Source organism: Melozone crissalis, unplaced genomic scaffold (assembly GCF_028551555.1).
Source record: "Melozone crissalis strain CALT ecotype California unplaced genomic scaffold, PUWL_Pcris_2 ptg000111l_1, whole genome shotgun sequence".
In the NCBI taxonomy this organism is placed as follows: Eukaryota; Metazoa; Chordata; class Aves; order Passeriformes; family Passerellidae; genus Melozone; species Melozone crissalis.
Window position 1 is genome coordinate 10,220,862 of NW_026535888.1, and position 25,801 is coordinate 10,246,662.

Below are 25,801 nucleotides of genomic sequence, written 5' to 3' on the forward strand. Positions count from 1 at the left end.
GGTCCCAGGCGGAGCGGCGATGCCCGACCCCACGGGCACACGCACAGCCTCGGCCGCTCACAGCCCGGCACACACTGGCGGCACCGGACACGCGGTCACAGCTCCCCGTGGCCGGGCTCTGGGGTGCGGTGTCACCGCGGGTCCCCGCGGGCTCACCGTGCCACCCGCAGGGCGGGACCTTCCCTCGGCAGCGCGTGTTTTACGTGGGGCAGAGCACAAACCCTTCACCCCCAGCTGTAGCACGCCGCGCTGTGTGATCGACATCAACAAACACAGCCCCACACTGCAGTTAATTTAATTCCACTCTTCCCGCCCCGAGCTACAACTCCCTTCATTTTCATTTTTCCTCTGAATTCCCACAACTCAGACCTCTTTGATTTCCAGGTTTAATTAACAATGCTCATTAAATGAATTTTTATTCATTTCTTTTAATATTACCCTGCCACCTGTCTTTAGGAGGCATGGGCTGATCGTTTATTCTAATTTATTTCTGTTAAAGATGGCATTTAAGGGTGGGAGGAGGGATATGAAGAGGTATAGAGGGTTGATCCATTCAAATCTCTTCATCCCCCTCAAATGCTCTTCAAGGACGCTGCTCCTGGAAGTTCTGTATTTATTTTCCACCAGATCCATTTCATTTGCTAGGAAAAATTGGATTGGACATGCTGTATTTTGCAGTTATGTTCCAGTTCATTCTTAATGTCCCTCGCTCGTCTAGTGCGTATAATGTCGAGTCTTTATTCATCTAAAAGAGGTGAAACTGTGCAAAATGAAGGCAGGAAGGGCTGGGAGTCAGCCTGCCCGGGACAGCAGGCAAGCAGGAGGATGGTTCCTTGCAGCAGCTTGGAGGGAAGCTGTGTTTCCACCCAAAAATGAGAGCACAGGAAACCTGCAACACTGACAGACAAAGGGAAGGAAAAACAAAAGGCAGAGCTGTCCCACTGCCCCTCATGGAACATGCTGGGCAAACTGGGGTCGTGGGAACACATCAGGCTGGGGCAGGGCCAGGCCAGCCTGGAGCTGTGGGGCTGTGAGGGGGTGTCACCCACCCCAGTACAACACAGCAGGGCTCAGGAAGGAGAAAAGGGACTTTGCAACAGACTCTGGGCTTTAGGAAACCCCCAGGAGCTCCCCTGCCCCGGCACCTTCCCTCACCTTCTCTGGGAGCACAATCAGCACCTTCCCAGCCCCGGTGTCCCACCCAGCGGCACCCTCAGAGCCCTACAAGAAGCAGAATTGTCCTTGCAAGATGTCCAAGACCCGCCTGAGTCCTTCAGTACTCCAGACCCTCTGTACAGCACCTGTCTGGTGATGAGGGCACACCAAACCCCTGGGCCTCTCATGGACAGGAGGCACTCATTAAGCCATGATGAACAATTATTCACTTTTTGCTGTCCTGAGGTCCCAGCAGGGCCCAGGACTGTCACACAGGGGGTTGCCAACACACTCTCCCAGCAGCTGCCTGGGTTTGTTCCTGGTTCAACCTGGCCAGGACAATTGCTGGGGTCACCTGAGCACAGGAGGCTCAAACATAGCTCCCTGATCTTTAGCATCCCTGTTTAAGGATCACAAGTCCAGCTGTGCCACCTCTGCTACATCTCATGGCAGGAGGGAGAGGGCTGCACTGGGTTCTGGCAGCACAGCAGCCAAATAACAACCTTATGAAATATTTAATTTCATTGCCAGAGCTTTTGGGATGAGACGAATAAATGCTGTAAGATAACGTATACCATGGTCAGGTTTGTGATGGCATTATGACATTTAAGCTGTCAAAGAGAAACAGAATGTGGATCTGCTCTCCTCTGGGGCCTTGTCCATCTTGCAGGAGCACAGTGAACAATCATCTTGCTCCTGGAGAGCTTGTCCTGGTGTTGGAAATGCACTGGGAGATAAAGCACAGTTTGCTTTGGGTGCTGCTGGCTGCAATCCCACTCCGTGCTGGGATCTCAAACACTGGCAGAGAGGGGATGTGAGATGATGCCACATCCACCTCTCTGGCACCAGATCATCAGTGCCCGTGGATGCCAGCTGCCAGAGGCAGAACCTGTGGTTGGGCTTGCAGAGCTCGGGGTGGCTGAGGACATCCTGCAGCCTTTGAAGCCTTGGCCAGGCTGCCAGGGCAGCATTTCCCTCGCGTGGGCTGGGCCGGCCGGGCGTGCTGGGTCCTGTGCGCTGGCACACATGGAGCCACAGGAGATGCCCACGTGGGCACGAGGCTTCCAACAGCTCCAGTGCCCTCCCCTCCTGAGCATGCAGGGCTCATGTTGTTAGCACTCAGTCCTGGGGAGGCAAAACAGTCTTTTTGGGGGTGCTCTGTCCAGGAATGTTTGGAAAGTGCCCTGGGACAAGAGAGCAAAGAGGAGATCTGCCCCCTCCACTGGCATTCAGCCTGGTAACATCCCAGATCCATGCGGGTGTCTCATCCCTTCCACTGTCAGCTCAGAGCTGTGGGGGGCTCATGAGGAGTGTGTTTTGTTTCATGCAAGGAAATAAGTACATGACAAGATATCAGGGTCCCAGGGAGGGTCCAGCTCTAGCAGGACACAGCTGGTCCGGCTCACACCTGAGGGGCCTTCACACAAAAAAATGTGAGAATGAGGTGCAGATGCTCCTCTCCAGGCACCTGTTGGTGGCCAAACCGCACTCCCTAAGATGGGGAAGGATAAAACTGGGCTCTCAGTTTGCTCCCAGGTAGCCTCTCAGGAAATTACAGACCAGCAGCCAAAGGCCTCTGGGTTAGGACTGTGCTAGTGCTGGAACTGCAGGCACAGGCTGCATCTCTGGTCAGGTGTTGGAGCTCCAACCACTGCCCACGGGAATGAACCATGGCCAAACCAGACCAGCTGCCCACAGCGAGCCCTGCAGTGCACTGGGACAGCAGAACATCCTGCTGGTGATACAGGTCATATCTCTCATTAGCACTAATTAGTGGCTGTCATTAATGGGAAGCCCACACCCCTGACCAGAGGCAAGAGAGCTTACAGGACTGGGAGCACTTGAAGGTAAAGGCTTTGAGGGTTTGGGTGTTTTTCTGACAGCTTTTCCTGCTGCTGTGTCCCTGAGGTGCAGGGATGTGTTCCTGGCAGGCTGAGGAGCCTCTCCCAGCCCAGCTCCACAAAGTTCTGCTCTTTTCCAAGGCCAGGAGGCTCATTTGCTGGTTTGGCTCGCACTGCTCTGCTAGCAGCACCTGCCTTTGTTCCAACTTGCACTGGCTGCTCAGGGCTGAGCTGAAAAGATCTAAAGATACTTTCCCTGAGCAGCAGCCTCCTCTCCAGTTGTGTAAGGCACTCGCTGTAATAAAGCAGCGAGCCAAAAACACAGCGTAAAGCAGGAATACACCCAGAGCCAGCCCTCCTTGTGAGGCAGCTTCGCGCTTGATTTTCCCTTGATCAGACGATTCGCAGCCCCCTCCAATGAGTTCTGATCAGCGCCTCGGGCTGGCAGCAGAGCGGTCCCGGCGAGGCAGCAGCTCCCAGAGAACTCCTCGGCTGACACCTGGTGGAAAAGCGGGAGCAGGGAGCGCGGCTCGGATCAGCCTGAGCCTCTGCAGCCACCCTGTGCAGCCGCTCCTCCTGGGAAACACCCTCGGGACAACGCGGGACCCCAGAACTGCAACTGGAAAGCCGGTGCTACAAGAGGTTCACTCCACGGTGCATGTGGCTCTTCTCTTCTCCAGCAAGGGGGAGCTCACCTATTTTGGCTTCCACACCCTAAATGGAGCAGAGGCAGACTGAATCCTTCACCTTGCAAGAGTGGAAATCTCTCCCTGTACATCCCATCCTGGCAGTGAGAGGGAGCACAGAAAAGCCCATGGATGTACTTTGTGCAGGTGTTTGATGGGGCAAAACAGGCAAAGCAAGTGGTGCTGGGAAGCTTTTCTAGGTGTGAACTTGGGATAGGATATGAACTGGGGGATCATCCAGCAGCACAGCAACTTCAAGTCACAAGGAGTTATTCCCAGTGCTATCAGTAAATAATAAAGCTTTTCCCATTCCTGCCTTTTTCAGGGCTCTATGTGTAGTTACTAATATGTGCAGGGCTCAGAGAAAATAAGGTGAAAACCTACAGGGCTTACTGTGACCAAAACTGTGACTAACAGGAGAAGCAAGCATCCTATCAGGGCCCTGGGCAGAAAGAAATCCCAGCACTGAGGAGTTTAAAAAACAAACTGACAAAATATCTTTAATAACAAAACAGGCTGTTTTTAGAGAAATCCTCACAACAGGTGGAGCAAGGGCAAGGTGAAATGTTCTGAGACAGCAGCAGCTCTCAACACTCAGCTGAGACTTCAGCAACACAGCTCTGCACACGGATGTGGACAGCGCTGAGCATGCTGGTGCTGCTGCATCACTCCAGTTTTGTAAAGTTTGGTCATTAAAATGGGTTTTTTTGTGCCCATCTGGCAGAAGTGCTGAACAGACCTTGTGCAGGTTCATTTCCCACCCAGAGTGCTGTTGGGAAATTTAGGAGACTAGAGAATGGAAAAATACAAAGCCGTGGCTAATTCCAAGTCCTGCACCTGTGAGATAGCATGTCCTTGGGCCTAGCTGTAGTAGGATAACAAATAGTGAAAGAGACATGAGAAAAGAGAGATGTAACTCCTAAGGAATGAGGAAGAGTTCATGGTATAGTTTAACCAATAGATTGCTTGGCTTACAGAATATTCATAAGCTTATTATTTGCTGTATAAGTGTTTGATGCTTTCTTCAATAAACCGGACCTGTGATGAACCATCTGGTATCCTGGTCTCCTTCCTACGACAGAGTGCTGCTGGTTCCTCCCTGCTCAGCCAGACACTGTTCCAGAGCTGCCATTCCATACAGATTGGCCCACTCCGTGCCCTGGTGGGACAGGATCACATCCCTGCACTGCTGGCTGCCTCTGGCCAGCTCCACCAGCACGGCCTGGAACGCAGTGACCAGCTCACAATCCACGGAGGCTGGAGCGACCTGGGACAGCAGCTGTGCCATTCCCTGCAGCCAGCGTGCCCCCAGGGCAGTGTGTGGCAGCCAGGGGAGCAGTGGCACGCAGCCAGCCCAGGCCTGCATCCCCAGGAACCAGAGCTCAGCGATGTCGTCCCAGGCGCTGGCGTAGGCGGGGGACACGGCCAGGGCCAGCCCGTCACTGCTGGGCTCTGCCTGAGCCACGTGGGCCTGCGACAGGAAGCCAATGGCAGCTCCAAAGAACTCCTTGGCACGCTGAGTTCCCTGGAGGGCTGGGAGAAAAGGAAATCAATGTTACAATGCAGTTTGCTCACTCAGAGAAGGGCCCCGTGGAGCAGAACACCTTCCTGCCCTAGAAATCTCTTCATCCCAGCACACCGTGCTGATTGCTTCACGTATTCCTTGCTCCTGAACGTTTTTGGTTTATCACTTTTCCAATGACAAGCTGGACCAGTTTCCCTTCTATTTGCTGTCTCCAGCCCAGACCTGTGGCTCTGCAGCCCTGGCACGGCCCGCATGCCCAGCCCCAGCTCCTGGTCTCTGCCCATGCAGCTCTGCCAATGGGAACTTCCTTTACCTGCTGACCCTGCCAGGATCCTGGCCATCATCAGGCCCAGAGTGGCAACGTTTGCTGCCAGAACCAGGTGATGCTTCTGGGGCAGCAGAAGTGGAAGAGACTTCAGCAACACATCCATCAAGGAGGAAAAGGTTTTGTCACGCCTAGAGAGAAAATCAACCCTTTTTGACAAATTTCCTGAGCAGAGCCAGAAGCACCTGAGAATGTCAAGGTTAAACACAGCACCAAAAATATAATGGAATTGGGGCTGAAAAAGGAACATCCCTTTTCAGCATGGCAGGTTAACAGATCCTCAAGCTTGGTGCACATGGATCCAAGCCTGAGGATCCTCCAAGCTTTCTTCCCACTGCCAACCTCAGAGCCAGCTCCCACAGCTCTGTTACCTGACCAGCTCTGGAGCAGTCACCACCAGGTTAAGGAAAATCCCACACATGGTCTGCAGACTCATTTCAGTGCTTGTCAGAGATTCTGGGGCCGTGGACTCAGAGGTCAGAACCTCCCACTGCTGCAGGAAGTACTCACACAGCAGTGCTGGGGCCCCTTCAGCAATGAGGATGTCCCGGGGTTTGTCCTCTGCTGTCAAATGGCAAAAGCCAGGGAGCAGAAATCTGGAAGGGGAAAGAAACTGGGAGCATGAGGTAGAATGGGTCTGAGCCCTGCATTTACATCCAGCTCGGGGGAGAAAGCCCCATGGAAGTGGCACTGCAGGGAGAATGAAAATAGAATAAAATATTTGAGCAGGTTTGCACTAAAATGCAACAAATGCGTGCTTAAAATGCTCACCTCAGAGCATCCTGGGGTAAGGCAGAGCTCTCAGTGCTGACCAGCTCTGCCTGGGGAGGACTCTCAGCTGGGCTGCCCTCCTTGAAAAGCTTCCTGGCATAATCAACAAGGAAAGGCAAGAGCTCACAGATTTCCTGCCTGAGGGAGGATGTCTCTTCTGCCATCCAGGCTCCAAGCACTCGAACAGAGGCAAAGATGAAAGGATCTTGCAGCTCCTCCTGTTTAACCTGCATGAAGAAAGAGAAGTGACACATTATTGTCACTGTCCATCAACTACCCCAAGTCTGGAAATCACAGTGGGACAAGAGGGAGAGTTTGCTCCACAACCTGCTCTTTGTTAAAAGCCCTGCCTTACCTGTCTCAAGTAGAATATTACAGCTCCAAATGCCTCCTCCATGATCCTCATCAGCTGCATTTTCTGCACGTTTTCTAGCAGAGGGTTCTCCTCCCTCAGGCACTCCTGGATGCCCATCTCCATAAGGACATAGCAGGCTGTCACCACCTCCTTCTTGCCCTCCACCTCCAGGGGATCTGGCTCCTCCAGGCTCAGGCGAACCTCCACACACGCCAAGTTCACCAGCAGGGCCAGGAACTTGCTGCCAGCTCTCCCTGCTGGGATCCACTCAGCCCCACAGGCCTGCACGAGGCTGGCTGCGAGCTTCAGAGCGGGGTCCCGCTGGGACTGGCTGAGTTTGCTGCCCAAAACGTCAGCCAGCCCTTTGTAAAGCCTGCACAGGCACTCAGAGCCCTGAGAGTTCTCTGTGAGAGGATGTGACAGGGGGATGAAGCGAGGCAGAACCTCACACAGCTCAAATTTGGTCATGTCTTCAGCCTTGAGGAAGTCACTGGAGAGCTTGGAGAGCACAGCCAGGAGCTGTGGAGCATCTCTCTGCCAGCACTTGGCCTCTGCTACGGCCAACAGCCCCACAAGCAGTGTGAGGGCACGCTCAGAGCCGTGACCACCATTCAGGTAGGCCTGGCACAGGGCAGACACTGTCCCTTTGGTCACCAACGCCCTGGGGCCCCTGGCTGTAGCCAGGATAGCACCGAGGCACTGGTACACATCATCAACCATGGATGTGCAGTCCGGGTCACAGGGGGACAGCAGGACGTCATTGAAGGTCGGGATTTTGTTCAGGATCTGGGAGTGCCCAGCTAGCTGTGGGTCGGTGCAGAAACAGGCCAGCAGGGTGAGGCCGAGGGCACGGAAGGTGTGCGGGGGGCAGTCGGCTGGGGGCTGCTGGGAGATCAGCAGGCGGGTCGGGAATGTGAAACCGATCGCGTCGAAGATCTGGCGGCGGGTCTTGGCATCCACCTCTCCGGCTTTGACTGCTTTGGTCACCTACGAGGCAAAACATGAGTGACAGTGAGCACAGCAAAAGGAACTGGTACATGCACAGGATGGAACTGCTGCAAATCAGATACCAAAACAACTTTATTTAGTGCGGGGAAGTACCCACTGAACTGGCACTTGCTCCAGTGCTAATCCAGACATTTACCACGGTGTTTCAAGAGTGTGGCCTAGGTCAAGGCCAGGCTCTCTTGCTTTGCTGAAGGGAACCCCAAAGCTCTGAAGCAGCTTTGCTCTGATCCCCCTCCCCACATCCCCCGGGCACTCCCATGTCCAGCAGGGTGTTTGTCCTCCCCTTTACCCTCTCCTGAGGCGATCCCGCCGTTCCTTACCAGGAGCAGCGCTGCGAACTGCTCGCTGTCGTTCCTCGGGTCTCTGAGCACACTGAGGCATCGCTTCAGCGTGGCGAGCCCGTCCCCGGAGTCCGAGGCCATGGCCGCGAAGTGGGGCTGAAGGACTAGAGGGGAACACCGGCAGCCTTCCCTCGATCCCTTCCCTCACGGCTCCGGCTCCTTCCCTCGGCCCCGTCCCTCAGGGATCCGGTCCTTTCCCGCACGGTTTCCGCTCCTTCCCTCACGGCTCCGGCTCCTTCCCTCGGCCCCGTCCCTCAGGGATCCGGTCCTTTCCCACACGGTTTCCGCTCCTTCCCTCACGGCTCCGGCTCCTTCCCTCGGCCCTGTCCCTCACGGCTCCGACCCTTTCCCTCACAGTTTCCGCTCCTTCCCTCACGGCTCCGGCCCCTTTCCCTCACGGCGCCCCGCGCGCCGCCGGCCCCGCCTCCCCCCGCAGCCAATCCGTGCGCCCCCTCCGTGCCGCCGGCCAACCGCGCGCGGCCTTGTTGGGCGGTGCCCGAAGCCGCCGCCTCCGCGCGGAACTGTGGGCAAATCACCTGTGGCTGCGCGGCCTCCGCGCCCGCCCCGCCCGGTGCGACCGGGAGCGGCGGCGGAGCGAGCGCCGGGGACTCCACAGCCCTGGCACTGCCCGCACGGCCGCACCCAGCCCTGGTGCCGGCGGGCGGCGGTTCAGCTTCCGGGTGAGCGTGCGCCGCCATGGCCGCGGGGCGGGAGGCCGCGGTGCCCCCGGGCCCGCCGCGCTGGAGCCCCGGCCGTGCCCGGCGCCCGGTGCCCGCCTGAGCTCGCCGAGGAACCGCTGAGGAGCCGCCGAGCCTCGCCATGCGCCCTTGGTACGTACGCGCTGGCGGCACGCAGCGCTGCGCCTCCCGCGGGGCCCGGGCCCGGCCGCGGGGGCTCCGTGCTGGGGCTCCGGCCGGGCAGGAGCGGGCACCGGGGCTGGGGCGGCGGAAAGTTCCCTCCAGGACCTGTTGGCTGAATGGGCGCGTGTTTACACCCTCATCCCCGTGAAGTTTTCCTGCCGTGTCTGTTCCTGCTCTGCTGCGGACGGTTGAGTGCAATTCCTCGAGGTGTAACCAGCTCTGGGTGTTTGCGGAGCGCTGCTGGATCCGGCTGTGGCAGCATTCCCTGTGCCACAGCATTCCCTGTGCCACAGCATTCCCTGTGTGACAGCATTCCCTGCCACAGCATTCCATGTCACAGAATTCCCCGCCACAGCATTCCCTGTGTGACAGCATTCCCTGCCACAGCATTCCCTGCCACAACATTCCCTGTAGGAGCATTCCCTCTCTCACAGCATTCCCTTTACATTCTCAGAACTGGCCTATTTAATGCCATTTAGTGCCTAATGATGCTTTCATTGCTCCCTTAAAGTAGATACTATTTATTACCTGTGAAATAATTAATGTTCTCCTACCGCGTCACCTAGAGATAATTTGCATTCAATTAGCATAGAAGGGTATTAAATAGCCTTTGGCATTAGAAAGGCAGAGAAGTTTGGTGATCTCTGCCCTGTGGGCACAACAAGAAGCAAACCAGGGCGTTAGCTCCCAGTTTCCCAGCGTTGCTGTGCTGTCGTTTCCCTGTTTGTGGCTGGCACCAGCCAGCACGGACGTGCCTGTGGTGACATCTCCGGGCAGATGTGCAGGGGTTGTCCCTGCCTGTGTCATCCTCTTGCTGCTGCTGGGTGTCCAATCCTCAGACATACATGAAATTGGAATTTCCTAAATGCCTGTTTGAACAGCTATTGTGATATCAGATGAAAAATGGGGTCTGGAGGAGAAAACCACAAGGGAAAGGCTCTCTGCACTCAGCACTGGGAGCTGTGCCACTACAAATTTCATTTTGGTATCAGGCATTGATAGTTCCTTAGCAACAGCTGGACTAATCCCAGCTGATAAGACATTCCTTTTCCTCCACAAGTGCTCTGTTCACGTTGCACTCTGGCTGGATCCGTGCAGGAACCTTTCAATTGCCACAGGATGTTTTGTGTTTCACCCCCTGTGTGTTTCTAGAACCCTGCTGCTGCCCACAAAGGCCATGGAGAAGAGGTTGGAAGCCAAGCCCAGCATCAGCACCCGGTTCCTGTCCCGATACTGCCTGGGAAGAGCTGTGAGGGAGCTGGGAATTCTGCAGCTGTTCTACCTGTGCACTTGCCTGTGTGCCTCGTGCTCCTCTGCAGGTGACTCTTCTGTTCTCTCTGGGACTCTGTCTATGGATTTTTATGCTGTTTATCCCTCTTACTTCTTTAAAATACTCTGAGAGAAAAGTGAAATGATTTACTGGTGGACATTATAGGGTTGTTTTTTTATTGGTTTCCTTTTTAATTGGTTTTTTTTAACCGAGAAACCAAAGCAGTTGTTGTTTTTTTTTCAAACCAAACAAAGCACCACCCTTAGCAGCTGCTAAATGAGCTCTCAAAAGTGTAGCTTGTATCTCAGAGAGAGCTTTTTTCTGACCTTAATTTTTGACAAAAGGGACAAGTGATAATCTGGAAAATAATTTAATTTAAGGAAAGCAACCTGGAAAGGCAGGAATGTTTTTTAGCCCTAAGATGTTTTATGCTCTTCCCAAGAGCAGTGTGTCAGAAGTCTTTATTTGCCTACAGGCAGTGGGTATGTTTGTTTTTTATTGTTTCCTGTTCAAACTTGAGCAACCAACCTCCTGCTCAAGTAAATAACTAAGTTAGTGGCTTGGATGGAAGTTTTCCTCTGATGGATTGTGTGATGTTTGGTTTGGGAAGGGGGTTGGTTTGTTCTGTGTCCCAGTTATGTGGGCATGTGCAGCGTCCCTGTTGTGTTGCTGGACCTTCCTGGACAGTTCCCAGTGGCAGATTTGATTAAGCTAATGAGCTGTGTGATTTTAATCAGCTAATTCAGACCCTGGAAGAACATGTTTGTATTCCTGCTAAGGGCTGTGTGTTTGAATGGTGAGTGTTTCCTTTTCAACTGAGCTTCCTGCCTGCATTTCCTGGCTTTAGCAATTTCTTGGAAGTTCAGAGTTAGAGCTCCTAGAGGGTGTTCTAGACAGTGTTGATGTGTTTAAGGGCTGCTCTGCTTGGAAGAGTTAAAGCCAGGACTCATAGAATTGTTAATATTGGAACAGTGCAGCTCTGAGATCACCAATTCCAACTGTTAAATGAGTGAAGAGTCCATTAAATTAAAGCTTTTGCGTGTGCAGAAATAAATATAATTATCTGGGCATAGCTACCCTGATGTGGACATTTTTTCCATTGCAGAGTTTTTTGTTATTTTGGGCTTGTTTGTGAAGCTGAGGAGGAGTTCTGGCTGCCTAGAAATGAGCGTGGTCATGTGGAGTTACACAAGGGGGCTGTGTTGACATAACTGACTGAGTGACTGTGTGGCAGGTTTAAAAAGTCCACAGAGTCAAGTCTTTAATCATTAATCTGCTATCAGGCAGGATTAACTGCCTGGGCAAGTCTGTAAACCTGAAGTTATTAATAGAAGCTCTGGGTTCCATTCCCCTGCTGCTCAGCAAGGCTGGGAGCTGCATCCCTGGGACAGGAACTCCTGAATTCCAGGGAGGAGCAGTTTTCTGCACTGATGTGACAAAAACAGGATGGAAAAGTGACTAAGCACACCCACTGTGCAGGTGTCTTGTGACTTGTGTGGTGCTGAGCTTAAGAGAGAACTCATCCTCAGGAATGTTCCTGCTTTCCACAAATGACTGCAAGTGTAGATTTTGTTTTCTCCCAGGGCATGTAGAGTTGTCTGAGTGTTTGATGCCCAGCAAAGGCCATGGAATTTGAAAATGCAAAGTGAAAATCAGTATGTCTCTGTGGAAAATTCACATCTGGTGTGCTGGGAGTTGCCTGTTCACTTCTGTCATTCCTCAGAGTTATCTGAGTTTTAAGCTGTCCATGTGCAGCAATTCAGAAGAACATAGTGGCTAATTTCAAAGAAATATGTCCCAAGCGGCCATTAACAGAGTTCTGAAAATGAAATGTAGCCAAAATATTATTCAAATCTCGTTTTAGCAGTGTGTTAAAAGAAGCAGAATGTTCTCAGCATGGCAGTGTTGTGTCAGCCAGGCTAAGTCATGGCTCTGACATGCTGAGATGTTTTTGGGGATCCAGGCTTTACATTTGAGATAAATAAATACAATACTTGTGTTATGTAGTGGTTTGTCACAAGGGATATCTTCCCTGGGAACATTTTTCTTTTAAATGTGCCCCATTCTGTGTGTGCCCCAGTTCCAAGCCTGGTACTAGAAACTGCTGCTGGATTTCACTGCTTCCATATCAAGCCTTAATTTGAGTGGTATGTGTGAGCCAGGCCTGACACATGAGGAGAAATGGATGAGCAGTGATGGAGGAGGAGGAGGAGGAAGGATTTTAGGAATGTGGGAAGCAGCACATTTCCCTCATGCTCAGGATACATTAGCAACAGTGATTCACCTTTAACAGAAAGGGAATTTTACAGGCAAAACGTAAAGCTGAGTGGATGAAATCCTATTGAAATTCACAGGGATGGTGTAATTCTTCAATTTGTTATTGTTTCTCCAAGTCTGGAGAGAGAGTGTGTGTGAGTGCATACACATGGGTTTGGTGTGTACACACGTTCCATATTCTGCTCTAATTCCAGCCCCATCAGGTTGGTGCCAGGAGCTTGTCCCTGCTGTGACTGTGACAGTGGTGCCAGGGGTGGCAGTCCTGGCATTTCAGGTGTGATGAGGTGGCAGCTGCCCTGGGCACACAGATTCCCTGCCTGCCCTCTCTCCAGGGAAGTGCTGTGTGTTGATGAGGTGTGACAAGGGTGCTGAGGTTTTTAAAAATCCTGGTGTCAACTTCTCTTGCTGTTGAATATTTGCAGAGTTTCTTTTACACCTTTCATTGCTCAAGTGAGGATCTTCTCCCCCTTCTGCACTGTGGTGGGTTCAGACACCCACAGGGAGCTCTGTCCCCCATGACTTGGTCACTAAACTCAACTTCATTCTCAATCAGGACATTTAATTTAAATTCAGATTTTATTTTAATGGAGAAAAACGTTTCCCATTTGTGTTGTGTTCAAGAACTCCATTCTTGGCAGGGAGGGAGCCAGATCTGGAGCATATTCTCCAGCTGCACAACTCCCATCTAGCAACACTGTTTGTAAAGTAATCTTCCAATGACCTATTATTGCTTGGATGCTGAACACAGCACAGTGGAACAGTCCCATAGGTCATTAGGCTATTTTTAGGGAGTCCTTAATCTGCAGAGCTCTGAATTTTGGAAGCCTTTAATCCATTGATCCCTGCAAGCACTCAAAATTTTCATGCTAAGAAAAAAAAGAATCCATATGCAAAGCAGCTGCTGCCTTACTGCAGAGCTGAGACCTGAAGTGACTTGATCTTAACTGAAATTATGTCAAATGTTTGAGGGTTTTTAATGAAAAACACTATGGCAGGGTGGGTGGCAAGGCTTTGCCTTGCAGAACTCTTTTCTAGAACCTACTAACAATTTCTCCAGTGGAGCAAATTCAGTCAGAATAAGCAACTGATGTCAAATATCAGCATGGAAGAGTTAAAAATGCCTCTGTACAGTGCACCAGGCCAGTGTCACTGTGTGCAGTGTTTTCATTCTGGGCAGACTATGGGGCAGAGAGGCAGGGTCATAACTGGTTAAAGAGCTGTGCTTGGCATTTTGGGGTTCAGTTTCTGGCTCTGAACTTGCTGTGTGACCTTGGTCCAGCTGCTCAGTGTGGGCATTATGGGTTCTTCTGGAACAGAAACATTTCTGTCTTCACTTCTGCTCTTGGAAAGGATGATGGTGGCTTAGGTAGGAGGAACAGATTGTTCCTTAAAATCTTGTGTAAGTGCTGGATAGTGAGGCCAGGTAGAGCTTCTGAGAAGTCAGATTTACTTTCCTGTGTCCCAAATAGTGATGAGATCTCTTATCCACTGCTTTAAAGGACTGAGAATTGTCTGTTTGTCTTCCCTCCTCTTTCCCAGATGCCAACTGGAATGGATCTAAATGTGAGCTGGGGAAGATCCTGCTTGGTGGCCGTTTGACATCGTGGGCAGGTCACCATTTGCAGCTTCTGGAGGGGTTCCACACTCTGAGCTCCTGTCAGACCACTTGCTGCCAGCACCCCACCTGTGATGCCTTTTGGTTCTTGGAGAATATGTGCATCCAGGTGAACTGCACCATGCCTGGCACCTGTCAGGCCAACAAAACTGGCTTTTCAGATTCTGTTTTGGTGTTTTTAAAGAAAGCAAAAAGCACAGAGCACTTGTTAAACTTCCACGTGGAAGGTGATGGGAAGACTTGGAGTCACAAGTGGTTGGACTGGGATATCCCTGTCCAGAGGAAGAAAAGACTGAGGAGATCCCTGCAGAAGTGGAGGTTGGCAGGTGACAGGGTGCAGCTCCTGAGAAGGGATCTGGCAGAAAACTCCAGAAGCAGCCAAAGTGCAACAGAACACTTGAAGGATCAGGTCCTGAGGCACCTAGTGGCAGACAGAGCTGCTCCTGAGAAAGAAAAACAAAAGCAAGACTTGCTGAGAAATGGGCAGAATCCAAGAGAACTGAACCCCAGAAGCCCAGTCCTTACTAAGAGCAATAATGTGAACAGGTCACAGGATGCTGATGGTGATTTGCCCCAGGTGAGTGATGGGTGGGGCAGTCTGGGACAGCTGTTCCCCTCCTCAGTCTGGCTTTAGGTTGATTTTGACTTGGAACTGATGGGATAGCTTTTCAAGTTACCAATTTTCAGCCTCCTATCAACAAGGCACAGCCAGTGGTTTGGGTTTTTATTTGGGTTTTGGGGTGGATTTTTTTCCCCCTTTTCTTAGCTGGGATAAACAGTGTTGAAGTGGGAATGTGAGGCAGGATGGAGTCTGTGATAATGCTTATCCTCTGTATAATCACACAGTGTGCTTGCCAGATGAGAAGGAAAGGTGACATGTCAGTGGGAATTATAGGAGAGCTGAAAACTGTTACCTGTAAAGGTGCCTGTTCAAATCCACACAATTAAAAAAGCTGTTTTCATTTAAATACTGAATCAAGGCAGTTAAATACATTATTTTAGAGAGTCATGCACAGAGCTCACAGTGTATTTTGATGTCAATCTCCTTGCTTGAGTTGGCATCTTAATTCCAAATGTTCTCTTTCTTGAGGAGTGCTCCAGTTTCTCAAATCCTCCAGAGCTTACCTTGGCACTGAGTGAATGAAATCAGTTCAGTCTCTACTCCAAATACATGCAGTGTTAAGCCAGTACATCATGATGTTACAGAGAATTTGGCACATTTGAATTGTTAAGTGATGTTTGTATTTTTACATCTGCAAATGATTTTTGGAGCCTTATCTCAAAAATGCTTGTGCACTCTTGATGGTGAAATATAATTCTACTTTGTTAAACTGCTCCTGAAATAGCTTTTGCCACGTTTCAGGGATTTGGCTTTGGACAAAACTGGTGCCTCTGGTTGTGGAAATGACTGACTTTTTCAAATCCTGGTTGCAGGTAGGGCTGGGACTGCCTGAGCCACCACCCTGGAGCAGGATGTGGCGAGCAGCCAAGGGACACTGCTGGGCAGCCAGGGTGACATGTGAAACCAGGCACTAAAACCTGACAAATGTTGGATTTTCCAGAACCCCCCCCAGCATTTGAGGCTGACTTGAGCTCAGATTTCTCTCTCCCCTGCAATGCTGCAGCATTTCCACCCTCCCTGTTCTTTCCTCCTCCTAGGAGTAGAGCTGAGATGGTGACCCCATTCTCTCAGCTGTCACACGTGTGAGGAGATGTCTTTGCAGCCACTCTTAAATGTTTTCTCTTGCTCTTGGGGAGCAGCTTTTACATCTCCCTGCTTGTTCTTTTTGCAGTTTTGCTTTCCAGGTTATCCTGCTATTACTGTCCAGTGTGTGTTAGTAAACTGGTTGCAAATATTAAATTACACTGATTAATCAGCTTCTGAATGTTGCTGAACATGCAGGATTTCCCTTCTTTAGGAATTGCTCCCATTGTCATTAATGTGCACTGTTGGATGCACATTGACATTAACCTTTCCACTGCTGGGGAAAGGTTTTTATTTTCCTTGATGATTTTTGCTAATAAGAAAGTCCATGGCTCTTAACAAAATGCAAATTCTTAAAAATAAAAATTAAAAACATTCTATAAAAATATAGTGACATTCCTGGCATTTGCATTTTTGAGGTTTAGGATGGAGTTTTTGAGGAGAAGGAAGAATTAAAATACCCACCTGGGTTAATTCCAGGGTTATTGAACCATCCAGCTTCACCTGCAAAATGCAAAGCCAACTCTGCAGCTGTCCTTGCACTTCAAATCCAAGAGCAGTTTAATGTGAGCCAAGGATAAAACTTTGGGGGCTGTGTTCCTGGGACATGGCCAGACCTTCCAGGAGGGAGGTATTTCAAGCTGGGACCAAAATAAAGTTACACCCATGCTGAAATCAATAGAATTTCTGGGCTACATTTGGCCCAATCCATGGAGCACATGGCTGGGTGTTTCATGCTGTTATTTAGGAGGGGTTGGAAGATGGGGACGGTTCTGGCTGTCACACCTGAGAGCATCAAACACCTGAAGTAGGAAAGGAGATTTGAAATCAAAATGCTTTTTCTATGCTGCTGAATATTGACTGTATGGAAGGTAAATATTTTCCTTTGCTTTTGCAGCCTCAGAGAGAAGGAAAATTATAGTTTTGGGAAATATTGCCTCTGTGGGTTTTAATTTTCCTCTTGCAGTTCTGATGGCTCCTCAGCCATCTGCAATGGCATTTGCTAGTGTGCAGTGAGCATTAATTTCTGGTTTTACTATATCCATGCAATGGAACCAGGATAAACCACAGTGCATCCTGCTCATCAGCCCTGAACTGAGGGAGATTGGTACTTTTTCATTAAAGTGAGTGACAGGTTTTTTCCTGTCTCATTGTAAATTCCTTGTCAATTTTAAAACATGGCCACGCATTTAATAGCCAGTCAGGAGAAGTATTTAAGTGTAGCGCTGCTGAGGAGCAGGGATGCTGCAGCACTGCAGCAGCTCTGCAGACAGATGGGAAAGGCTGGAGCAGGAGTGTTGCAACACAGCCTGAGAACTCATTCCTGCCCTCACATCAAACCCACTGTTTGGCTCTTGCTGTCACACTTCCTGCAAGCTTTTCATCCACAAGGAACGAGGAAATGTCTCCCTTTACCACCAGCACTAACTCTGTAATGGTTTGTGACATTACCTACATTTTAGTGCCTTGAAAGACTTCACAGATGTGGCACTTACTGCAGACAGCAAGGAAACCATCTAAGCTGAAAAGAGCCCATTTTGTAAATTCAGACCAGGCTATTTCAATTAAAAAATAGAAGTAATTTCCAGGACAGGGGTATTTTTCTCTCAAGTAACTTGGGCTCAGTGTGGATTCTGATGCACAGGGCTGCTCTAGTCCCTCTCCCAGACATGGGACTCCCAGACAAGGACACTGGGTTATGTGTCTCAGGCCAAAGGCATTTAGGGGTGGAATCAAAATTGTCTGAGGCTCCTGTGTTGACTCAGGCCAATGTGTCACTCCTCTCTATTTTCTAAGCTAATAAGATAGGACAGCTGGCAAACTTCTAGTCTCCTTGTCATTTATCCCCAAGAATGAAATAATCTGTTCTTTGCTTTAAAGAATTCAGAGTTATGGAGCAGAGATAAGAAATGTCTCAGCTTGCAAGCATTAGAGGCATTTTTGACTGTTGTGTTGCCCAAGGCAAAGCTTATCTAATTCCAGCTCTCCACAGACATTTGGCTGTCAATTCATCCTGAAGATTTTTGGAAGGAAGAGGATCTCTCTTAACTCTAAAGTGGGGTTTTTTTTGGGAATTAAAAGTGAGTCAAGAAAGCATTCAGCTCACTGGAAATATTGCCAAGCAAAGTGGGGACTGCTGTGGCCAGCAGGTGAATGTGGATCTCCTGTTTGTTTTTTGTGGCTCTTGTTCTTGTGACCCTTCTGGGTTGATTCTTGAGAAGCAAAAAGTTGTTTCCCATAGTGGTAGGAAATCATGGGAACATTCTGCTCCTGTGCCTTTCCTAAAGTCTCTCTCCCTTGGGTTCCTGCCTGACTGTTCCCTCTTTCTCCTGCCAGCATTTCAAACTTTATCTTGAGGGAAGAGAGTGAGCACCCTTTGCAGTTGTCAGAGGGTGGAAGATGATACAGCTTGGGGCATCCAGCTGTCCTGAGGCCACTGAGGAAGAGCAGCATGCCAGATTTTCCCTGCCTGGATTCCAAAGAATCCATACTTCTGTTTAAGTGAGCCCATTAGTAAGTAACCAAATAAAGGAAGACAGCTCATGTCTATAACACCAACAAATTGTGTTTGATTCCTTGCTACATACAGCTCAGATGTTAATCAAACAATTGTTTTACATTCTGTGAGCAAAGGGAGCTGAGATATGGTGAGAGGAAATGATTTGCCCAAGGCTGAAACAAAAACCTTGCAGAGAAGCCCTGAGTGCCTTCCCTGCTGCTCCTGGCTTGGCTGGGTGTTCAGTGTGAGCAGCACAGCTTTATTTTCACAACCAACATTTAGTGTTTTCTAAAGCCCAGCCCATTTACTGACAAGGATGTTGCCCACCATGATCTGGAGAGTTTTCCCAGTTCCTTTTTCCTGGACTGAATGCCAGCAGCATGGTCTAGAAGTATATTGAGTATATTTCCTCCAATATGAGCTTTTAATCACTCCTCTGATGGGCAGTAGTGGTGGGAAATCCAGCTCCAAAGCAATTTCTGAGTCAAAGATGGTAAATTGCTCATGTAAAATATTTAGCAGATGTTCTCAAAATAGAGTTAGCTAAAACAAAAAGTGCTACACAGATGGACTTCACATGGTAAATTGTCAGGAGTGTGGCCTGGCAGACTGAGAACTGGGATGGGGCTAGGTAAAAGGAATTTTCTGATGAAAGAAAGGAAATTGTTCCTGCCACTCTGATTATTTTCAATCAAGTGGCTCATCCTGTGTGGATGTGAGCAGAGTTTGTGCCCTCCAGCTCCTCTCCCAGCCCAGCAGCATCTCCTGGGGCAGGCACACAGGGAGCTCTGTGTGTCAGCTCACCTTGCTTTGAAGAGTGATTCCAAAATAAATTTCCTCTTGCTGTAACAATTCAGTTATTACATAAAAATGCCACTGCAATCCTTCTGCTTCATGCTGGTAAACTGCATGGATTCAGGAAATCACAGCCAGAGTGAATGAACCCCAGTTTGTGGTCCCTGTCTTCAGGCTCTGTCTTATCCCACCTTTCTGTTCTTTTAGCTCCACTCATTGCAGTTTTGAACCTGGATCTTCTCTTATATTTGTCACATCAACAGCCTTGGTACTTAAATGCTGTAGCTAAATCTGGTGTTACCTGGTGTTCAGCTGGGGTAGAAATGTCTGCTCTGGAGGAAGAACATGGAGAAACTTCAGAAGAGAGATGGGGAAGCTGTAAAAATTCCTGCTTCTGGAAAAACAAACCAGGGATTTTCCAGCCTCCTTAACTGTGGAGGAGCAACTTAAAAGTGCCATTCAGTGTTCAGGTCAAACTCAGACAACTTCTTCCTTCACAGATCCACACAGGAACATCTGCACCAGAATCCTCAGTGCTGGCTACGTTCTCCAGCCCTGTGGCACTGGACTTGACAGCTCCAGGGAAGACTGAGCAGCCTGGGCAGCCTGATGATGCCCACCCTCAGCTGCCCACAGCCAGCCCCGTGCCAGTGAAAAGCACAGCCAAGGCACAGGCAGAGACTTCTGTGCCCAGTGGGGTGCCCACAAATGGCAGTGTAACTACAGCCCAGAGCAGCACTGCTGCTGCCCCCAGCACTGCTGCCACCACGCCAGGTGAGGACTTGCAAATGGCACCTGCTCAGGCTTTTTCAGGCCACAGCAGTGTGGAAAAATATATATAGATATATAGAGAAATTATAAATTATAAATTATTATTATTATTATTATTATTATTATTATTATTATTATTATTATTATTATTATTATTTATTATGTATGTAAATATATGGTATCAAGGTACCATAATTGTCTATATCTATATCTATATCTATATCTATATCTATCTATCTTATTTATTTATATTATATATATATATATATTAGATAAATATAGATAGATTAAAATATATAGATATATTATAAATATATCTATAAATATATGGTATCAAGGTACCATAATTATCTATCTATCTATCTATCTATCTATCTATCCTTTATATATACAGATATAAATATATACATAATTATATATAGTATTTATAAATACATGTATAAATATATATATAAAAATCTATATATCTTTATATGTATATGTATGTACAGATATATATTATATATAGATATAGATTATATTATATATAATATTTATAAATATATGTATAAATATATATATAAATATATATATGATATAGATATATATAAACATATAGATATATAGAATATAATATATATAATATATATAAAATATGTATAAAATATATAGATATCTATGTATGTATGTGTATATATCTATCCATCTATATATCTATGTCTATATATATCTATATATATTATATATAGATTATATTACATATGTATAATATATATAAAAATATGTATAAAATATATAGATATATAGATAGTTATGGTACCTTGGAGAAAGTACTGAGGCATCTGTGTCAGCACATGTGCTGTTGGATCCCAGTAATTCCTGAGGGTCTGGAATGGGATTTGAGCATCATAAATCTGCATGTGACCATTGCATGTGAGGACAGCTGGGAATTAATGAGGATATCTCAGTTCCCAAGTGAAGGCTGAGATGTGATGCAGGGCAGAGTCCTGGGAAGTGTTTTTCCAGTAGCCTTGGCACAGTGCTATCCATCAAATGGAGCAGAAACCTTAATGTGTGCTCAGAAAAGGGTGTGAGTGATTCTTTTCTGTCCCTGAGGTGTCACTGCTCAGTTCAGCCGTGGAGAACAGTGTGCTTGGCTGTTAGCCCTGCTTGCTCTGCAGCATGCTGATGTTTCTGTTCACGCTGCTATTTCCTAAAACAGACTGTTGAAAGTGCACAAGGGCCAAAATGCCCTTTGGCAGCTCTGTTCCCTCAGGCAGGCTGGCAGCTGTCCCTGGAGGGGTGGCCATGCACAGGGAATGGCGTGTACTGCTCGTGTGCTGCCTCAGAATTCACTCCAGCCAGTGCCTGAAGCATTCACTGCTGAATTTCTTTTGAATTTAGGGTGCCTTTCCCTTACAAGGGAACAAATGGAAAGTGTAAGGCAAGCACTAATGGTTTTGGCAGGAAGCTCATTGGCTGCTTGTGCTGACAAGTTAATTTATTTTTATTATTTTTTAAGGGCTTACCCCACCTAAAACTGGAAAATATGCTTTAAACAACTTCATTGGCTTGTGTAGGAAGACTAACATAGCCAAGGCCTCCTAGCTTTACTAAACAACGCAAAGATGATGTAAAGAGCAGTTTTTCCAAGGTCTTTTATCTGTTTGTCTGGGTTTTGTTTTTATTATTTCCTAATGAGATCTGATTGCTTTTTGCCTTGGAACTCTTTGAAGGTGAAAGATTGATGGAGTATTTGAGAGGGGAAAAAAAATGGTGGTTAATTCCACTAGCTATTAAAACTGGAAGATAGATAAATAATGGATAATAAAGGTGGGAAAATAGCAGAATGTCTAAGGTCCTTTTTTCCCCATTTTTTAAATTTGGATTTTTTGTGCATACCTCTGAAACATTGACAGGGTCAAACTAAAGAATTAATATTTTCTATGCATAATTCCCAGGTCCAATAATAAAAAGACAAATATAAAGCAAATGGGAAGGAAAGAGAGAGATGAGGAGGCCAAGAGGTGTTTTTAAGAAATGTGTTGAACTTTCTGGTTATCTTAATTCTAATAAAAAGTAGAAAAAATATGTGCCTGGCTATAGTTTTCAAGGTTACCCTGTAGTTTTTAAAAGGAACCTGTCAATTTATGTGAAATGGAATGGCAAGAAAATTCTTGAGCGGGAGTGGAAAAGAAAATACAAATAAAAGGACCAAGTTTGTATCTTGAGCTTCCATACCCAATGTGGCAGCTATGCAAGTTGAAAAAAATTCTCTTATCCCTCCAGCAATTTTTTCAAAAACGAAATTCTGTGGATTCTTTATATATTTGTGAAGCTCAGGAATTGCAGTTTGGAAGTAGCAGTGTTTGTCTTGCTGTGCCATGAGCCTGCAGCTGAGTTCTCTGCCAAAAAGCTGTCAAGTAAAACCCTTCCCATCCTGCTGGACCTGGGTGAGGAGGTTTCAGCACAGTATCTACAAAGAGAGAGGAGACTGAGTCATTTTGGGCTTGTCCAAAAATTGTAAACCCCCATTAGAGCTTTTATATTGACAAAGAGAGCAAAACCTGAAATGAGAGCAGGATGTTTACAAAATACATCATTTATAGCTGGGGTTTATTCCATAAACTGGAACCAAGGTGGTTTTTTCCCCCCTGGTCCTCTCCAATTCTGTGTTTGTCCCTTTCAGCTATGAAGGAGCTGGTGGTTTCTGCTGGAGACAGCGTTGAAGTGACCCTGCCAAAGAATGAAGTTCAGCTGAATGCATTTGTGCTTCCTGAGCCACCACCTGGTAAAGCTTCCCTGGGAATTCTGCTAAGGGCTTGGGATGTGGAAAGGCAAACAGTCATTATGTGTGGCATGTAATAAGGGCAGTCTTGAATATGTCTTTTGTCAGAGAGAAAATTTTCATACTCAGCTATTGCCTTGTGCTGCCTCTCAGAGAAAATAGTGAGGCACAAAAAAATGGAAAGTGCTACAAAGCCAGTGGATTTGGGAGATTGTGGGAAGAGATGTCACATTCTCAGGGTGGTGTGTGACAAAAAATTGGATTTTTAGCCTCTATTCTTTGTATTTGGTGATAGGAACTGAGCTGTATTAGCAAGTGATCAAAATCTGAATTGGGGTATTTGCCTGCTGAGGCAAATATACATTCCTCCTTTAATCATGCAAATTGTTGGCAGGTATTTTTTAAGTTCTTCTCCTAACTCTGTCCACTGTGGCAGTGGGAGCTGTAGAGGCAGGTGTGTTCCATGTTGTGGGCAGCAGGGATTGATTCATTCCTGTTCAAAAATTGGCATTCCTCTGTCTGCAGGATCTGAGGGTGTGATAAGGCTTTTCTCTCTTTTTATCCTGGAGCTGTGATTGTTCTAAAGCTCTTTATTGCCTTGGAGGCTGAAAGATGGGTTTTGATTCCAGAGTAAATGAGTTTAGAAGCACAGATTGTCTCTTTTCCTGGGTATATTCCCAAAAAGCCTCAGCCCAAGCTGTCTCATTTCTCCACAGTGCAGCAGAATGTGCCTTGTAAATGTTTAATACCTTTGCAGTTCTTTAGCATGGCAGAAAGACAGGCTTTGAAAACAAACATCTGGACCTTTTCTTTTTGTTTAAGGAACCACATATTCCTATGAGTGGGAGCTGATTACTCATCCAAAAGACTACAGTGGAGTAATGGCAGAGAAGCACTCCCAGACCCTGAAGTTGTCTAAGGTAAAGCTTTGGCTACTTCATATCTTGCTGTGTTAAATGCCAGGTGGAGAAGATGGGGACCCCAGCAGCCAGGAGAGACCTGTGTGGGGTTTCAGGATGAAGAAGATGGGGACCCCAGCAGCCAGGAAATACCTGTGTGGGGTTTCAGGATGAAGATGGGGACCCCAGCAGCCAGGAAATACCTGTGTGGGGTTTCAGGATGAAGAAGATGGGGACCCCAGCAGCCAGGAAAGACCTGTGTGGGGTTTCAGGATGAAGAAGATGGGGACCCCAGCAGCCAGGAAAGACCTGTGTGGGGTTTCAGGATGAAGAAGATGGGGACCCCAGCAGCCAGGAAAGACCTGTGTGATATTTCAGGATGAAGAAGATGGGGACCCCAGCAGCCAGGAAATACCTGTGTGGGGTTTCAGGATGAAGATGGGGACCCCAGCAGCCAGGAAATACCTGTGTGGGGTTTCAGGATGAATAGGAAATTGCATGATGGGCAGGCAGCTGCAAGCCCTCTTCTGAGGCTCGTAGAGAAAGGAGATTGAGCTGGCACGAGGGAAGGAAGAAATTGATTTCAGGAGGTACAAGCTGCCTACAAGCAGTGTGACAAGGCACACAAATGGCACAATTTAACAGTAACAAGGGGAGGGAATATTCCTGGAGCAGTGTGGTAGTCTGAGCCTTGTACTGCCCACTGGAAGAGGGTCTTGCTGCTTCCATTAACAGAGCCCTGCAATATCTCATGGCATGTCCTGGCTGCTGCTCTTAGACAAGCTCTGACAGGGAAAGGGTTGCCAGGTCCTGCATGTGGGGATTCTTAACAAGGAAATGACTCTAAGTACTGTGAATATACAGTTCTGTGCTTGAGACATTCCTTTGAGCAGCCTGGATTCTACTGCACTCAGAAAAAAAATCTACAGGCTGTAGTAAGGATATCATGCAGAGCCAAACCTTTGGAAAGCAGTGTGCAGGTCTCTGTCAGGGTTTCAGCCTTTTGGGTGTCAAGATTGTTGTCCAGCCTCTGGTCCCTCATCCTCTCATTTTGGCTCAATAGTGGATGGTGCAGAGGTGACTGCCTGGCTCATGTCACCTGGAAGGAAAAGAAGAAACATTTGCATTTATAAAAACACACAAGAAGAGATTTTCTTCTCACATGCAGCTTTTTTCACCTCAAATGCAATCTGCTAGCTCAGATTCCTGTGGCCAGACAACCTGAATTAATCTCTGTTATCTCTGTCCTGTTTCCCTTTTGTTGCTGGAAAATAAAGCTTGACTGACAATCCTGTGGCAGAGAGAAATACAAGTCTTTGGTTTCTGCATAGCCATTGTAAACTAAAATACCTATAATGCCATTTTGGCCTGGAAACCCTCCTTTGCTGTGTTTGCAGAGGCTGGAGCACAATTGCCTGCGTGCTCCTGTGCCAAAGCACAGGAACTTGACCTTCCAATAGGTCCTGACAAGGTGCCACCAACCTGTAGGTAAATAATCCTTTGTGTTTGTTTCCAGCTTACTGTTGGCCTGTACGAGTTCAAAGTCGTTGTGGATGGGGAGAACGCTCATGGAGAGGGATATGTGAATGTAACAGTGAATCCAAGTGAGTGCTGGGGTTGGATTTTCCTTGATTTCACCCATCTCTGACAAGCCAAGGCAGCTGTACCATGGGTTAGATTGTTTGGTTTGGTGTGGGGATGGTTCATTGTGCTGTGAACTTGCAGCATGTGTATATATATATATAAAAATATATATATATGTATGCACACATAGACACATATATATGTGTATGTATTAAATAACTTCCTGAGATCAGAAGCTATTGCTAACACACAGCTATTTTTGCTCTACTGTATCAAGCCAACCACTTTGATAAAAGAGCTCTAATCCTGATAGGGAAGTGCTCAGCAAACCCCTCACCCTGAAAAGCCACTGCTTCCATAAAAGCTAGCTGCAGTCTGACAAAAAGCTTCTAGCAGCAGGAGCAAAATCTGAAGAGAAGCCAGAGCTTTGAAGCTTCTTTGGTGGTCCCTTTCTTTTGTACCCATAAGGAATATCATTCCCAACCACAGGCAGGTTAAGTCAAATCTCATTCCCTATTGTAAGACTTGGTTTGCAGATGAGCTGCTGGAGATGCAGCATCTTGTGCTGCCTCACTTTTTATGTGGCCTGTGTAAAGAGACAACCACAGGTGTCAATAAAACCCTTAATTTTTCAGTCTTCAGCAAGACTTTTGTACAAGCTTTGTGTGGGCAAAGAATCCTCTTGCACTCCCTAAATTAGCAGGAGTGTGTGGCTGGTCTTCTGGGTGCTGTGGCTGCTCATTTCCTTATA

The 25,801-nt window shown here is 47.8% G+C and overlaps 2 protein-coding genes across 2 annotated transcripts in view; one reads left to right on the forward strand and one right to left on the reverse strand.

The window, feature by feature from the left end:
* Positions 1-4,754: 4,754 nt before the first annotated feature.
* Positions 4,755-8,337, reverse strand: NCDN (neurochondrin). Its single transcript, XM_054292478.1, has 6 exons — positions 7,987-8,337; positions 6,659-7,645; positions 6,304-6,530; positions 5,904-6,128; positions 5,521-5,663; positions 4,755-5,215 (listed from the first exon to the last, which is right to left on the reverse strand). Exons 1-6 carry the CDS (start codon positions 8,086-8,088, stop codon positions 4,755-4,757), a joined length of 2,145 nt encoding a protein of 714 aa, XP_054148453.1. The 5' UTR covers positions 8,089-8,337.
* A 411-nt stretch (positions 8,338-8,748) lies between these two features.
* The window catches only part of KIAA0319L (KIAA0319 like), a 31,277-nt gene continuing 14,224 nt past the window's right edge, over positions 8,749-25,801 (forward strand). Inside the window, exons 1-7 of the mRNA XM_054292614.1 lie at positions 8,749-8,837; positions 10,020-10,186; positions 13,954-14,606; positions 19,530-19,803; positions 22,469-22,570; positions 23,390-23,487; positions 24,983-25,070. Coding sequence (XP_054148589.1) covers positions 10,045-10,186; positions 13,954-14,606; positions 19,530-19,803; positions 22,469-22,570; positions 23,390-23,487; positions 24,983-25,070 — 1,357 coding nt within the window. The 5' untranslated portion in view covers positions 8,749-8,837; positions 10,020-10,044. The remainder of the gene's footprint in view (positions 8,838-10,019; positions 10,187-13,953; positions 14,607-19,529; positions 19,804-22,468; positions 22,571-23,389; positions 23,488-24,982; positions 25,071-25,801) is intronic.